Source organism: Gavialis gangeticus, unplaced genomic scaffold, assembly GCF_001723915.1.
Source record: "Gavialis gangeticus isolate Ggan-Ray unplaced genomic scaffold, GavGan_comp1, whole genome shotgun sequence".
NCBI lineage: Eukaryota > Metazoa > Chordata > Crocodylia > Gavialidae > Gavialis > Gavialis gangeticus.
This window is the reverse complement of record NW_017729032.1, coordinates 171,810,473-171,827,002: the sequence shown is the minus strand read 5'-3', so window position 1 is coordinate 171,827,002 and position 16,530 is coordinate 171,810,473. Positions and strand designations below refer to the sequence as shown.

The window sequence follows — 16,530 nt, the reverse complement described above, 5'->3', positions numbered from 1 at the left end:
TGAACATGAGCCTGTAATATGATGCTGCAGCTAGTAAAGCGAGCAAAACGCTGGCTTGCATCCATAGATGCTTCTCAAGCAAATCCCGGGACATCATTCTCCCCTTGCACTCTGCCTTGGTGAGGCTTCAGCTGGAGTACTGCATCCAGTTTTGGGCCCCACAATTCAAAAAGGATGTGGAGAAGCTTGAGAGAGTCCAGAGAAGAGCCATGCGCATGATCAGAGGTCAGGAAAACAGACCCTATAACAACAGGCTGAAAGTTTATGGGGCTCTTTAGCCTGGAAAAGCGCAGTCTCAGGGGTGATCTGATGGCCACCTATAAGTTTATCAGGGGTGACCACCAGTATCTGGGGGAATGTTTGTTCACCAGAGCGCCCCAAGGGATAACGAGGTCAAACGGTCATAAACTACCACAAGACCGTTTCAGGCTGGACATAAGGAAGAATTTCTTTCCTGTCCGAGCCCCCAAGGTTTGGAACAGCCTGCCATCGGAGGTGGTTCAAGCACCTAGTCTGAACACCTTCAAGAGCAAATTGGATGCTTATCTTGCTGGGATCCTATGACCCCAGCTGACTTCCTGCCCCTTGGGTGGGGGGCTGGACTTGATGACCTTCCGAGGTCCTTTCCAGCCCTAATGTCTATGAAATCTATGAAACAGTCTAGAGCACTTGTGACACCAGTTGTGTTTGAGGGCACTGCTTTAAGTCTACTATGTGTCCATGCTGAGGATAATTTATTTGGTGTGTTCACCTTTGGTTGAAGATGAGAGCTGCATAAGTATTATGCAGCCTCCATTTGTAAATAAGAAAGGTGGAATTCTGAAAGTCTGCCCAATACTAAACCTACATTTAGAAGTTTACTTTTAGGTTTAATTCTTGTGAAATCTACATTTAAAAGCTTCCTTTTAGGCTTAATTCTTGTCTGCATGCTCTACGTTTTTAAAAGAGCTGAGACAGAAGGCAAAGTAAAGCTCTGTATACTACATTTGTATGTCCTGGCTAACTGATAGATTTGATGCAAAAAAAGCTTAACAGTGCTCCAAAGGAATTAGAGCGAGGAAGACAAGAGAAGGGAAAGCTTTCCTGATTAATTACTAACAAACAGAAGGGGCTGAGCGATAACACAGTGTGTTGCTTATTCTCTGACCTATTTTCATAAATGGTTTGATGCTGACAGAAGGCATACTGTGTGTAAAGATAGTATGTCAGCTGCAGAGTACTAGGTAGGGGCTCAGTGACAAATGTGACATTGTGGCAGAAGTGCGTTCAGTTTTCTCACCTTAACGATATGAGACTGTTTATTCTTTGCTTACAAGTGGATAAACAACAATGTATTTTCTTTTAAAGCAGCATTTTAGGCTCTTTGTGTGAAGGTGAGAGGTTTGATAAGCATAACAAATGCATATGAGGTTTTGAGGTGTGATATGGTGATTTTTTTTGGCATTGCATGAAATGCTCAGAATCTGAACTTCGGTATCACTTGTTATTGGGCACATATTTGACAATAAAAAGTTGAATAGAAATTAATGGATCATATAAATGTTGTAAAAAGTCCTTAACATTTTAAAGAGGTAGACATGTGTTGCAGCAGTAGGACCTAATTCTCCTACCACACCAGCTTTACATCAGTGTACACCCTTACTGGTGCCAGTGGACAGTCTCTCTCCATTTATGGTGGTGTGAGATCAGAAATAAGTGTTGCTTTGAATGCAGGCTTTCCATAAAGGTTTACAGCTTCTTTGGGTCTTTTTCAAGAGCAAAAATACAATGATCCTTTGTTTTAATTAAGCTTTCATTCATAAACTAGGGTTATTCTAGTTCACAACAAAAATATGAACATCTCTCTATTTTTAATACAGGTTCCTTTTTCTCTCCATGTGAAAAAAGGTCTTATACCTCAGAAGAAAATGCTATCTTCATCTTTCAAAGGACAGTTCTTTATGAGAGAATCACTGCAAGTGTACCCAGATTTCTTAGCTTTAAACTTGGATAACATAATCAGTTCCAACTTATAGTGACACTTAGAGTTTTGTCCACCAGGCTTGTTACCTTAAATGCTCCTGGGAAGTTTGTTTCCTTTTTTTCCCCTTTGTTCTTTAGTACGGTTTAGTTTCCCTACTGCAATGAGGGTAATTATTTTTCCTATAATGTTTTCACTATGAGTAGAATTCACAACTGTTGGAGTTGCAATCTTCATATTTCAAGGCATTGAAATAACTTGGATGGTTTATTTTATTTAAGACAATGTAGTTTCAAGAAAATTAGATTTCCATCTATTCTTAACAGTTACATACTGTGTCATAAGAAAAGGCATTCTCCACTACTTCACTACATTCAAAAACAACACATGTTGTTGCTTTTGTAATTATGGGTTACTTGCAGTAGACTGTATTCATGGACTTATAGACAGAGCCATCTTTCATTTTTGTTCATTTCTATCCATAAATTAGTCAGAAGGAAGTAGCAAAAGCCAATAAACTTCTTTCCTGAACAATTTGTGTGAATCACTTGGGATGCATACTGACAGTTGTTGTTCTGGAATCTATTTCCTAGAACTGCATAGCCAGATTGGCTGTATGTTCTTCTCCTTAGTATATTTCTTTCATCACAGATATATATCATTCATAAATTGTTATGAATTCAGTACGAAGAAATAAACACACCTATATTTTATGAATACATTTTGTGTCCAATAAAATAAACTAGATTATCTTTTATTAACTGAGAAATTTGGGGGGTTAAATTTGATGGAAACTGTCCAACTGGCTTATTTAAATTCAAGTCCTATTTAATATAGGAAAGATTATTTCCAAATGTGGTGAAAATTGCTTGGCTACCAAATGCTTGGCAGCACCATTTCTGTAAATAGGAGCAGCATAGAACGTAAATTTAGGCTGCTTTTTACTAGTTATTCTTGAAGGTAATACTATCTGAGGAGCCATTTGCACGTTAGCATGTCTGAGACGTAGCTAATCATCTGCAGTCTAAATGCTGTAAAAGCCTTCTATAATTATAATACTAGCTGACTAACATGCAGTACAATGTAGTTATCCCCTTTCAATAAATTAAAATATAACCCCTGTAAAAAAGTTGGTAATTTTTTTATGTTCTGGAATTGCTCTACATTACTCCTGGGCCTTCACATCTGCAGGCCAAGTTATCTTCTTGAACAACACACATGGCCGTTCCCAAGATGCAGATACAGGAAGTGAAAGATGAATTTCACCTCTCCTTGCAATTGAGCAAACAGGTGTGCTGCCTATACCAAATATTCAAATCTACTGTATCAAATTTCAGATATATTACAATGTCCACATCTGACCTGATTTACATTATCAAAACTCCCATGGTTTCTATCAGAGAGGATCTACATAAGGATCTCATCCACCCTGAGCAGAGAATTGACATGAATTCATTAAAATGTGATCTTGAGAGCTGGAACATGGGAGATCTGCATTTATTTCTGGCGCTGTCTAGCAAATAGTTCTGCATCACAGGATTTTTTTTATCTGTTTTGTTTGATACAGCCTAAAACTTCAGAGAAGCTTCACACAAGTGCCAGAGTTTAACACAGCAGGTGAAATTACAAGAGTAGAGCCTTTATGCCTTTTTAAATTTGTTTCTCTTCACTGAATTAAAACTTTCTAAGCGCTTGCTTCCCCCAGACTATACTTGAAGAGAAATTCTATCAAACACCCTTTTGAATCAATATGTTTCAGTCCCCTTCCTGCTGCAAGGTACATGGCATCAGACTGTTGCCTCTACATGGTTTCTCATTCCAAGCTCAGAACTGAATGCTCAGTTAAACATCACATTCAAGGCTTGCTTCTTATTAACTTCTACTGTATGGCTCCCTTTCACTGCCAGAGCAATGTGTGACCATTAAACAAAATCAAAACCTGGATTTCAAAATTGCCTCTGTGGATCAGGTGCCCAGATTCTACTGACTTTCAGTGGAATGTGAGTGCTTGACTCCCTTAGGCACTTTTCAAAACCCCAGCCTTAGGATATACAACATTTCCTGTCCTAGAGGCACAGATTGCATCTTCCTTGCTTGTTTGCAGGATGTTTGACACACTTCTTGATCTTAATATATCATTTGTGTATAGAGACACAAAGAATTTTTATCTTAAACTAAATCGTTAGACTTCAACAAACTCACACAAGATAACATTGGGAAAAAAAGCCAAAATGACTTGGGAGCCACAGCTGTGCTGCAAGTCAATAAGACAGAAGCTTGTAGTTCAGTAATGAATTTTTGACAACTTTATCTGTGGTCTCCTTTATATACATATATCTTTCTGTTCCTGAGAGTTTAGGAGACCCCCTTTAATGAGTTATTAATTGTAGAATAACTCGTTATTAAAGATCCTGGTTTTCTCTGCTAAAAAATCGCAAATTCTCTGATATTAAAAAACCTGCAAATTCTCTGTTAACTGCCCCCCCCCGAATCCATGATTATAAAGAAATGCCACTGTATGTGTGTGTGTGTGTATGTGTGTATCAATTGAACACCATGTTTTACTGAAGTATTTACAATTTTAAAGCAGTTTGGAAGCCTACCAGTATCTCAATCACCATAATAAAATAAATTTTAGATACCTATAAATCTTGGTTTTTGATTATTTTATTTTTTTGTCATGGAAAATCAGAGCTCCCCCTGTCCCCCTTAGCACACAAAATGCAGGTCCAGGCCCCTCACTCCCTACCCACAGCCCTCTAAGGCCTGCTGGTGCCCCTCATTCCCCACCACAGTCCCTCCAGTCCTGTTGGTCGCCCTCAAACCCCCCAACAACCTGTGGCCCTGCTGGTGCCCCTTGTCCCTCACCCACAGCCCCCTGCCCCTTCAGCCCTGCTGGAGGGGTGCCCTAGCTGTCAGGTCCACAGAGCCAGGGACCCAGGTCCACGGGCCCCCGTGGCAGTGCCTGAGCCCTGGCTGCCACCCATGGGAGTCCTGGCTGCTACAACGTAATGGAGTGCGGGACCCAGTTCCCCCTCCCCTGTGAGTGGCACGGCTGAACGAGCTGCCTGTGACCCCATCCCACTCCCTGCCAAGGCTCTGCAGCTGCACGTTCTGGCCCTGGGCCCCAAGCCTCACATACTGCCTGGATGAGCAATAGCCCTGGCCCAACTCCCTCCCTCCCACCCTCCCTACGGGGGCCTCAGTCCCCACCCACTTACCTACAGGAACTGCTCTTCAGGCTACCTGGAGGCAATGTGCCCCTGGCCTAAGTGCCCTCCTCCCGCTCCCCCCAGCCCCCTGCAGGCTGGCACTCTGCCAGCCTACAGAGAGCTCTCTGCAGAAGTGCAGAATCAGTGTGTAAAAATATATAGATGTATATATAGTGGTGCTGACCATTCTATGGATTTTGATCACAGAAAAATGTAAGTTTGGGGTTACTTTTTTTAACCTGAAAATTGGGGATTTCTTTTGATCAGAGAAAACCAGGATCCCTACTCATTATGCAATATATGTTATATAATAACTCATTAAAGTTATAGGTTCTATTAGGTACTTGATATAATATATTATATATCACTATATAAGATTGGATAAAATATATATACTATTTTCTATCTAATTTAAAATATACATACTATGTAATATACAATAACATATTAAAGGAGGTTCCCTACCTTCAGAAACAGTTCTATTTTAAGTGAATAGAACTTTTCAGGAGTATCTCTTTAATGTAAGGTAATGCAACAAATGTGGGATAAAAATAAGAAATCCTCAGACTATTAAAAAAGTGTTAAAAGATCATATTGCTTTGGAAATGGTGCTATACGTTTAGCAGAAATCCTGTATATATTATTTTCATCCATGTGTGAATATGGAGGAGGGAGGTTTATATATCCATCACTTTCATCCACTAATCACTCCATTGATGTGAGTTTGTAATAATTTATTGAAATAAAGCATTTTTAAACAATTAAAAGGCTCAGGAGATTAGACTACCTTCCTTTGACTTATGTGCTCCTGTTTTAGTTCAAAAAGAGATGTGTAGTTTTTTTTAAATTTTAGGAGGATTTACACATTGGGATTTTTCCCATCTGGTTTTTAATGTGCATCAACAGCCAGCACTGGGGAAATAGCTCTACAAATTATTACCTCCAGATTGTAGAAAGCCTTTTTTTTCCTCCATTGAAAACTCTTACATCCTTTGTGGGCATCACTGTACTCACTGAACCATTTCAAGAAGTAATTTAAATTCCCTAAATTCTTGCAGGATATCGTTTTAAAATACATTGTTTTACCACCTGCAGGAACCGCTATCTGGCTATAGCTATAGGTTTTTTAAACAGGAAAACTGAATCTTGAAACAATGTATTTACATGCTGTGATTAGGAGTGATAGTGCTCCCCCCTTATCCCCCCAGCCCCACTGCTGCTTCTGTTCCTGAGAGTAAAGCTTAAGGACTGTGCTGCAACATTTAAATAACTGCTCAAATGAGTGAGCTGAGGATGCAGCTGCTCTGGTGGTCACTCCTCAAGGCCTGTTAATGCTCACACAATCAAGCTGCTCAAATGCATAATCATTCCTGACCTTCTTTGTGTGAATAAAAGAATTGGCCATTCCATCATAGGTGCTGCTGGAAGAAAGCAGGAGACTGAGCATTCCTATAATACAGTTAAAAAATATTCTTTCTTAAACACAAAGGATTCCCATGGCCCTCACTGATTACCAAGATTTTTTTTAGAGCAGGGGTGCCCAACGCCCAGTACACAAGCCAAATCCAGCCCATGGACCTATGGCATCTGACCTGTGGCAATCCTCACAGGTTAGGAAATTTGCCAAAGGGGGAACGGTAGCAATTAATACTGTGACCTCTCCCCCCTGCCAGATAACCAAACTCTATACAGCTGGATCCAGGTCTATCTGGGGCACTGCTGCACAGCCTGATCAGGCCTGGGACCACCCCTTGCAAAGCCAGATCAGGACCAGGCCACTCCTCAGCCCCCTTTCCCCCCCCACCTCCCAGATCAGGGCTAGGCCATGCTCCCCTCCGTGGCTGGGTCAGGTTCCCACTGCACTCACCCTATGCACCAGATTGAGGCCACCAGCCAGATACAGCCAGATACAGCCTACAGATGGACCCAGCACCACCCACCCAGCCTGTGGGGCAGAAAATTTAGGCACCACTGTTTTAGATCATTTGGGGTTTTCAATTTGAAGATACTACCATTGGTGCAATATGGGTAGCCTTCTGGGCGAAAGCATTTCTTTGGCACAGGCCCAGCCTCTAGGTGTAATCATTAAGGCCCCCCTTCACTTTTAACATGTGATTGAGTCTAATCATATAGGTGTATGTTTGAAATTAATCAGAATGGGAGTATGTCCTAGAATCGTGGCCCAGTAGGTGATGCCTTACATTTAAACATTGTCTTTTATATCAGTAGATGCTGGCTGTGGAAGGTTTATTGTTGACCCAATAGCTTTGTCCTAGGTGTTCCTGGGCACACCTGCATTGTGGCAGCAGCAGCCGGTGTGAGAGGAACCCATGCCATGGCAACAGAAGCTAGGGTATAAGAGGTGCTTGGCATTCCACCCCCATTCTGCCCTAAACTGCACAAGGATGCTCAGTGCCTCACCTCTCTCTTGTCAGCATCTCTGCCTAGGTTACCAGAAGTTCTAGTTTTGCCTCTTTTTGACCATCCTCCATTACCAGTGTCTTAATAGGAATGTAGGGTGCTAATCACCTTATAGAAAGTGTTCAGAACCACGCTGCACCCTGCTCAAAATAAGACATTTTAAGAAGTGTTCTATATAGCATAGTATTAAAACTGATGTTTTGAGTCAAACACCAAACCCACTTTTCAATATCTAGTTTGAGATCTCTCATTCTAGGATACTCTGAATTTGCTGTTTGAGGGGACTTGAGTCTTTTAACTATATGAGTGCTGGATAGATCAGTCCTGACAGAACAGAGCTCAGATATCGAAAGTGCAGGTGCTAAGCTCAAGGAAGTGCTAAGCCATATGCTGAAATCAACCGTGACTCCTGTTGATTTCAGTGGTGTGTCTACATGTGCAATTAATGCAACTGAATATAATCCAGTTTAGTTTGAATGAATGAATCCCAATGTCACTGTCTACACACGCATAATTTATTGTGCTGCCGGAAACCACTTGTATTTGATGGGAGTATCCAGCAGTGTAGTAAATTAGTCTACTGCACCCTAATTGCTATGCATGTGTAGACAGTGATGCTTTACTACACAACAAATGACTCTGCTGAGCAGTAAAGCGTCTTGTGTAGATGCACCCAGTGGGTCTAAAATAAATGCTTAAAGTTAAGACCATGCATCTCAGTTCTTTTCTTGACTAGTACCGCTTTTCTGAATGTGACCCTGAGCTTGTTAGTTTGCTCATAACTGTTACTATCAAAATGGACACTAAATAAATTCCTGATATACCACAGTAGGCATAGGTCTGTTCCTTCAGGTACTGAAAATGGGAAAAGACTTCCAAAGATACTCAGGGGAGCAAGAGTAATACTGTGTTTGGTGGTACTTCATTGGCTTCTGCATTATGTCAACAGTTCAAGACACTGTCCTCTTCAAAGGTGGGAGGAAGATCTATTTACAAAGTACTCCAAGTAGTCATGAAGATAGTATTGCCTTTCTTTAGGGTGGGTTATTAATTTATCCCACTTAATACTTTTATATTATTATTTAACATTCATACTATGAGCACATAGAGGCTGATCTGGCCTCCTGTAGAGACCAAGCATTGTTTAATTCAGAATAATAACAACTTGGGGAAAAAATGGATTTAGTGAAGCAGCAGCAGGAGTACTACTGTTTTTCAGGACCATTTTATTTTGCGAGCCAGTATCAAGGAAGATCTAGGACTTGACTAGCAAAGGTCATAGCGGCACTGAACAGTGTCATGGAATTGGTACAATACCTGCCTAGACTCTGGCAGTGGCTACTTTAGTTTTCTCTCACTTCTGAGCACTTAACTCACTGAATAAAGAAGCAAAATTCAGTAGATATATTTCAGACACAGAACAGGCAGTGAGTAGATTCTGCTGTAGGCACTGTACTAGGGGTGCTAGACAGTGCTGGATCTTCTGCAAAAAATAACACTGGGTTCTTTTGTCCAAGGAAAGGGTGGGTGATATATCTGTCTCATCTAATCTTTCAACAGCATCATGAAAAACTGAGTGCAGCTATGTGGTTGTTCCTTGAGTTCTTATACAGAGGTAGTTAGCTTCAAAATGCTTGTATCTGATGTTTGGTAGAAGTAAAAGGGGTCAGGATGGCTTAAGAAAACAAAGATACCTAAATGCCATTTTCCCTTTAACTTAAAACAACAAATAAAATAGGTTTCCATTCTGGTAAAACATAGTAGTTGCTCATCTGGACGGTTATTAATATAAAAGAAACCAGTGTCCTCAATGAGGTAGAAAAGTGCACAGCAAATTTGTATGCCTTTAGTCACACTGGCCACGTCCAGATGAGTGTGGACATGCAATATGTTACACTGCAGACCCATCTGAGGTGCCACACACCATGCATGCTGGCATTGCCCATACTGCTACCTTGCAGTACGGGGGCATTTTTTGTCTCTGGGAGATTCCAGGCTCAGAAAAACCCATGCTGAAAAAAACCAGGGTGGCACACATGGCAGCAGCATGATGACCAAAACTGGAGCTTGAACAGCTGAAGTCACACTCCAACTGCCAGCCAGGCTACCTGCTGCAACTGCAGCCCAAGGCCCCCAGGATCCCAGGAAAGGCTGCTAGGGCCAGCACAGTTGCTGGCCCCAGCCTCCCTTACCCCACTTGGAGTAACCTGCCATGTGCTAGAAAGCATATGGTATGGGCGTTCTCCAGGGACAAGAAGCAGCAGCACAAGGTGTTGTGCTGCTACTTGTCCCCAGGGAAACAAATGTCCGCGCTCATCTGGATGTGCCCTGCATGCATGATTTCTACAAAATAAAACACAAAAATATACAACATGTTTGCAAGGAAATGCTAAAAGGAATGGCTAATACCATTCCAGCTTGGTGAGAAGAATTGTCTAATGGTCATAGCACTGATCAGGGCCCTTGGAGACTCACGTTTACTTCCTGGTGCAGCCGCAGAGGTCCTGTGTGACCTTGAGCAAATGGCTAATTCTCTCATTGTGTCAGTTCCCCTCTTTTAGAATTAGATAAAACCTGCCTGTGATGACAGCCTTGTATTTAAACCAGTAGAACTTTGAGACAAAGCTTCAGTTTAGAAAGTCAAATCTGAGGCTTAAATACTTAGTGAATTTGAAGTAAAAAGCAAACATCCCCCCTGCCCCCCACCAACTTAAAGTTAGGGAGAACATTCAACAGGAATATGGAGTTTTGTGGAGTGCCCAGAACCCTGTTGCAGGGGATTTTTGTAAAGCAAAAATGCCAAAGTCACATTGATTGCTTGGCTTTAGTTTTTAGTTTTCTTGTGTGTGTCTTTCTCTCTTCTAATCACTAATAGTTTTTTCTTCTGGCACCACTGTATTTCCATATATGGTCTACTCAGACCTATCAAAGTATTCTCTGATGTCCCATAAAAGGCAAGCCAACAGTTTTAAACTGCTTTAACAATACACTGGCTTTTATAATGAGTTTTACATCCAATGATGTTAGAGACAGTTAAGAATGGAGTTCATTCAGTGCAAGATTTTTTCCCCTTTTTCTTTCTATTTTTCTGTTTTGTTATCTATGTAATAGATTTTTAATTATTTATACATATATACACACACACATCTATATATATATAATGTCATATTTATTAATGCTATTTTTATAAACATTTACAAAATGGTAGCATCCTAGAGACTGATCAGACTGGAAATCTGTTATACCAAGTGCTGTTTTAAACAGTGAGGAATTCTATTTCACTTTGTGGGATTAACTAGCAACTTTCTAGCTGCTCAGGCAGCATTTTGGCGCTTACATGCAGGTTGCAGTTCTATACTATGGACATGTAAACAAGCATAAGGAGACTGAGCATACACATTCTGGGTATACACGTATGTATGCTGGCTGGGTATGTACACAGCTATCTACACACACCAGTTCTGGACATGCCCTGAAAGTGTAGGTGACCAGAAATCCATGACTAATGGGTACTGCACACTGGAAAAGAGTACTGCATTTTAGCCCCAATAGCAGAGTGGTTAGGACACTTGCCCAGAAAGAAGAAAATCCAGGATCTGGGCACTCTTCACCTAGAGTTCTTTAAAATTGCATCTCTCCAGCTTCCCAGCACAGAGCTCTAACTGCTCTACTACAGAGTAGGTATTACTCATCTTCTGTTGAAACTTCAGCCCTGATCATCTTAAGAGGCCCCCCCACATATCTTCATATGTGGGGCCAAGAGAAAAAGACTAACCTTGGGGCACGTGTGACTTGGTGCAATGGCTGCTGTTCTGGGAAGAAGCAGGCCCTAGATTCTAACCTGGACCCTCACTTCTAATGTGGCAGAAGCTTGTAAACTACTCTCCATCCATTTTATCCAATGAATACTAGGTGCTAGGGACAGTGGCTCAGCTTCAAAAGACTTTTGGTTCAGGGACTCAGTGGGCCTGCCTACATAAGACATTTACTCTGGACCTGCCTAATTACCTATCTAGTAAATGTCTCAGTGGGCACTTCTACACAAGATCCTTCATGTGCAGAAGATTAATTCTACTGCACATTAGTATGGCTGGCAAAAATTGTGCTAAAGCACTAATGCATGGTAGATATAGTCTAATGCTCATTAATGTCATGTAAAAAGCGTTCATCTGCACTAATGATCAGTAGTGCCAATTATGGCACATTCAGTACCTGTTATTACTGAATTGTGTCCTGGTAGTCTTATGTAGAGTTTAGATTATGGTTTATATGGGATGGTTTGGATAGGGATGATCTTGCCTCAGGTAGGGGGTTGGACTAGATGACCTCTGGAAGTCTCTTCCAGCTCTACTTCTCTATGTTTCTATGAAGTTAAAGATACACATTCAACCCCGCTTTTGTTGATAGGGTACCTAGAACCTGGATGTCTCATTTCTTGACTACTGGAGCCTAAACATGGTGAGGTGCCCCCCTCCTGCCTCACTTTACCTGGACTCATGGTCAGGTATGTGCATACCTACTCAGCCAATACATGGCTACTGCACATTACCAGGCTACACTCATGCATTTCCATGTCCACAGTTCAGGGCAAAGGCCAAAAATGCCCAGGCATGTGGTTAGAAAACTGTCATTTAGGCACACAAAGGAACGTAGACTTTTACCTGTAGCAAATGACATCTCAAAGAATCACAATTCAATCTAATTTTGAAGCGGACACTGCTGTGCCTCAATAGATTTCATTTTGGGGGAAATTTCATCTTTTATTTAGCCTATATATACCTTTCTTTAATCATTCCTGACATGTTCTATTATAATCTGGATAGATCACTGTCACGGGCTGGGGCCTACGAGCGGCCGTGATCCCACTAGCGCCCCCTTGCAGTGCCAATTGGGAGATGTAGCACCCTCTTTTTCTCACCCGCCACGTCTTTGATCTTATATAATTTTATATGGGAGGCTGCCTTTGATCTCCTGATATCTATGGGTGACTTGGTGCACCCCCAGCCTTATGGGCTATGCATGCCTCCTACCTCCCCTTTAGCACGCCCCAAGCCTCGCAGTTATTCCGGACGTTCTTAGGTCCCTAAGACCTCAGATGATCCTTCGCCCTCTCCGGGCTCGTCCTACCCTCTCTGGGCCCTGTCTCGCACACCCGGTCCTCTCTGGGCTTGTACCTGCGTGATCACCCTCCTTCGGGCTATCAATGGCGCCAGCCCTGTCTCGGGCTTTCACCGGCGCCCGCCCTACTTTGGTTCCCATGCTGGCCCCTGCCCTTCTAGGGTTCCCGGGTGTACTCACCCTCTTCAGGCTGGTCCTACCCTCTCTGGGCCCTGTCTCGCACACCCGGTCCTCTCCGGGCTCGTACCTGCATGATCACACTCCTTCGGGCAATTAATGGCACCAGCCCTGTCTCGGGCCTTCACCGGCGCCCGCCCTACTTTGGGTCCAACGCTGGTCCCTGCCCTTCTCGGGGATCCCTGGTGTACTCGCCCCTTCTCCAAGTGTTACCCACGCTTCCCGCGCCCCAGCACGATTGCCCCGCTATGGGCTCTGTCTCGTGCCCCCAGCACGATTGCCCCGCTATGGGCTCTGTCTCGTGCCCCCAGCACGATTGCCCCGCTATGGGCTCTGTCTCGTGCCCCTGGCACCCGTGGCTCTAATTGAGCCGGATTGCCCCGCTGTGGGCTCTGCCCCGCGCTCTTCGCCACCTGGCCCTGATCCGCACATCCCCCCCTCTCCAGGCTTCACTCGCGCGCCTGCCCCTCTCCGGGACTCTTAACCGCGCGCTCGCCCTTCCCCGGGGCATCTATACAAAACCGGCACCGCTCCAATCTTATGCTAGCCCTCCCCGGGCTTTTGCGAGCTGGCCCTCCCTGGGGCCTATGCCACGCGCTTCTCGCGGTCTTGCCCTCACTGGGGCCTGTGTCCGCGCTAATCATGCCCTTGGCTGTCTCCGAGCCTGTTCCGCGCTACTCGCGCCCTTGGCTCTCTCCGAGCCTGTTCCACGCTACTCACGCCCTTGGCTCTCTCCGAGCCTACATGCCAGCCCTGTCTCAGGCTTTCATCGGAGCCGGGGCTCAGGTGGCACGCAGCCGTGCCTGGCCCCCTGACCCTTCTCGGGGTCCTATGCCCTCACTGGGCCGAGTACTGCCCTCTCGGGCTGGGGTCTCAACCCCACACACCGCACCACACTGGTGCCAAAATGCTGTGCCTTCCAGCACTGCTCTGTGCCCCCAAACAGGGCACCCAGGAACCCCCAGACTACTGGGAAGCTCCCATGAGGCCTCCTTACACCCCTACAGCCTCACCCGATCCTCCAGTTGATATACTCAACAGAATCATAAGCCCACCTGGCTGTAACAAAACAATAGGCCTACTGGCTATACCAAAACAATAAGCCTACCGGCCACAACATAAAGTCCAGGCCCACCTGGCTTTCTGGCCCACAGCCTCCTGATCAGGTTTCTCTTCACCCTGACCATCATGCAGCCCTCTGGGTGCTCAGGCTGCACTGCTTGGCTTAGCTCTCCTGCAGAGCTCCTACCCCTCAGGCTGCCAGAAGAGAACTGCTAGCCAGGCTCTGGCTTGGCTGTTTATAAGGGCCCGGCCCTGCCCCCTTCTGGTCACCTGACCAACCTGGTTACTCCAGCAACCAGCACCTGAGCTGCCCTGGCAATTAGCAAATGCCCTAATCCCTACTCAGGCACGGGGCACCGGAGTGCCCCCCGTGACAATCACATATACATACACACACTAAACACTAAACTATTTATAACTATATAAAATGGAAAGTAATACTAATCTCCGTCCAGAGAGAACCATAGGTGTGTGCAGGGCCTGGGGCAAATCAGTCTGTGCAAGACCCCTTTAATATTGCAAAGGGTGAGGCTGTAGCCACTCCACCTGGCTCCCACCCAGCTCTGTGGGGCCTCCCAAAGTGCAGGGCCTGGGGCAGTTGCCCCGATTAGCGCCCCACAAAGGATGGCCTTGCTTCCCTCAAGGAACCAACTGATCACCTATGTAACAATTTAGGTCATACCATCTGGCATTGGCTGAACTGAAGAAGATGACATTAAAACTATATTCTGTAACAAACCTGGGCTATGACAGCTCATCATTAGACTTAAGATCCACAACCTAGAGATCTCCCCCAACAACAGTTTTCAGATCCTCTAGAATGAACAATTGGGGACTGAGCAAAGATACCTCAACAAATCTCATGCCAACTAATCACTTCAGTCTTTTAAGTCTTAAAGAATACAGCCAAGTTCATTAAATCAAAAAAGAGACCAGTAGCATTTCCATAATCCTCTAGATCTTAAATAATAAAACCTTCCTGGTCTAGGGACAATTAAACATTTCTCAGACTGTGCACAAATCATCTCTTAAAGGTCTTTTTTTAATGGTTGACTGCATGTACTAAGATCTTAAACATTACCTAACAATGGTTGAGGGCAGGTGAAGTAAATAGAAAATAATAAACCAATTGGTAAACGTAATAGCATTTAAGGAAAAAGAGGCAGAGCCTTTTCTTTATTATGGATTGTTCAGTTATTTTTCAGGCTAAAATAGTCAAAAGTGCTCGAAATATTTCTCCATTTCTTACAAAGTATTTTGTATGCTATAACTAATGAGTTTGGTTTGAAATTTCAGGTTTATGTAATTCAGCCGACAGCTGGATGATTGTTCCAAATATCAAGCAAAACCACTACACAGTGCATGGGTTACAGAGTGGCACTAAGTATATCTTTGTTGTCAAGGCCATTAATCAGGCTGGCAGTCGCAACAGTGAGCCTGGCAAGCTAAAGACAAACAGTAAGTAACATAAAATTCAACTCACATGCATTCATGAACATGTTCTGTCTTTTGCCCCTTTTTATTGGCTTTGTGCTTGAAAGGTACAGGGGTTTCAGAGTTAGTTACCTTGTAAAATGCTTTCCACAACGAATGTCATTTTCACTCTGTTCAATCCTCCTAGGCAAGGGACAGACATTCAAAAAACCTGGCCCTGGATTGATTCAATCTTTGCAGGTTAGTCTAACCTGCCTAGGTCGAACAGGTTTGTAACTACACAGACATTCCCTCTGAACTGAACAAATGCAGGCATGTGCCTACAGTGGCTCAGGCTAGAAGCTGGGGCGGAGGGGTGAGAGGGAAGGAGGAACGCTAGAGCAGCCCTTCCTTCCCTTCTATAATGCTGAGCTGAGGGGGTGGGGGCATAGCCAGGCTCCGTCAGGATATTCTGATTAGGGTGGGGTTTAAACGTGCACCGTCCAATGGTTTTCCCTACTCACTGCTCAAGAGGCAGGAGTATTGCTAGGCTCCAGCCCCCAGCTAGCACTCTGAGGCAAAAGGATGTGTGTGTAGTGCATGCATCTGTTGATGATGCTGAGCTTTTCAATCTCCCTCTCCCTGCTTCTCCATACTGTCTGCAAACCTGACAGGAGAGGGAGCCAGCAGTGACTGATAACACAGTGTTTATCAGCGCATCAAGAAAACAAAAGCCTCTCTCATTAGTTCAAGCTCTTCTTGAATAGAATAGAATTCTCAATAAGAAATTATTGAAAACGTTTCTTTTATTCCACTTTTTCATTATTTTTGATCATCTTTTGCTCAGACAAATATTTTTCTTCTGTTTTAATGGGATATTTTGTTTCCTTGTTGATTTGATAGGATGATATGACTTTTTATATTTTATTCTTAAAAAAAGTTGAATGTTGTCCTGCTGCATTTGTCCCTGTTTGAGGAAAGTTGGGTATTTCCAATCTTGAAGGGTGCTATGGGATAGTTGAAGCAGAGGTCCTAATTTTGTGATAACGATTGCACAAAACGTGTAGGAGATGTATTATAGTGCTCTAAGTTAAAAGTTTTCAAGATTTTTTCCATCTGCAGGCTATTGTCCTGACTAGTCAATTCTACTTTTTTTTTTTTTTTTTT

General features: G+C 43.5%; 1 protein-coding gene across 1 annotated transcript in view; it reads left to right on the top strand.

The window, feature by feature from the left end:
- Positions 1-16,530, top strand: part of MID1 (midline 1) — a 313,623-nt gene that overhangs the window by 290,184 nt on the left and 6,909 nt on the right. Inside the window, exon 8 of the mRNA XM_019524500.1 lies at positions 15,247-15,408. Within this exon, the coding sequence (XP_019380045.1) occupies positions 15,247-15,408 (162 nt within the window). The remainder of the gene's footprint in view (positions 1-15,246; positions 15,409-16,530) is intronic.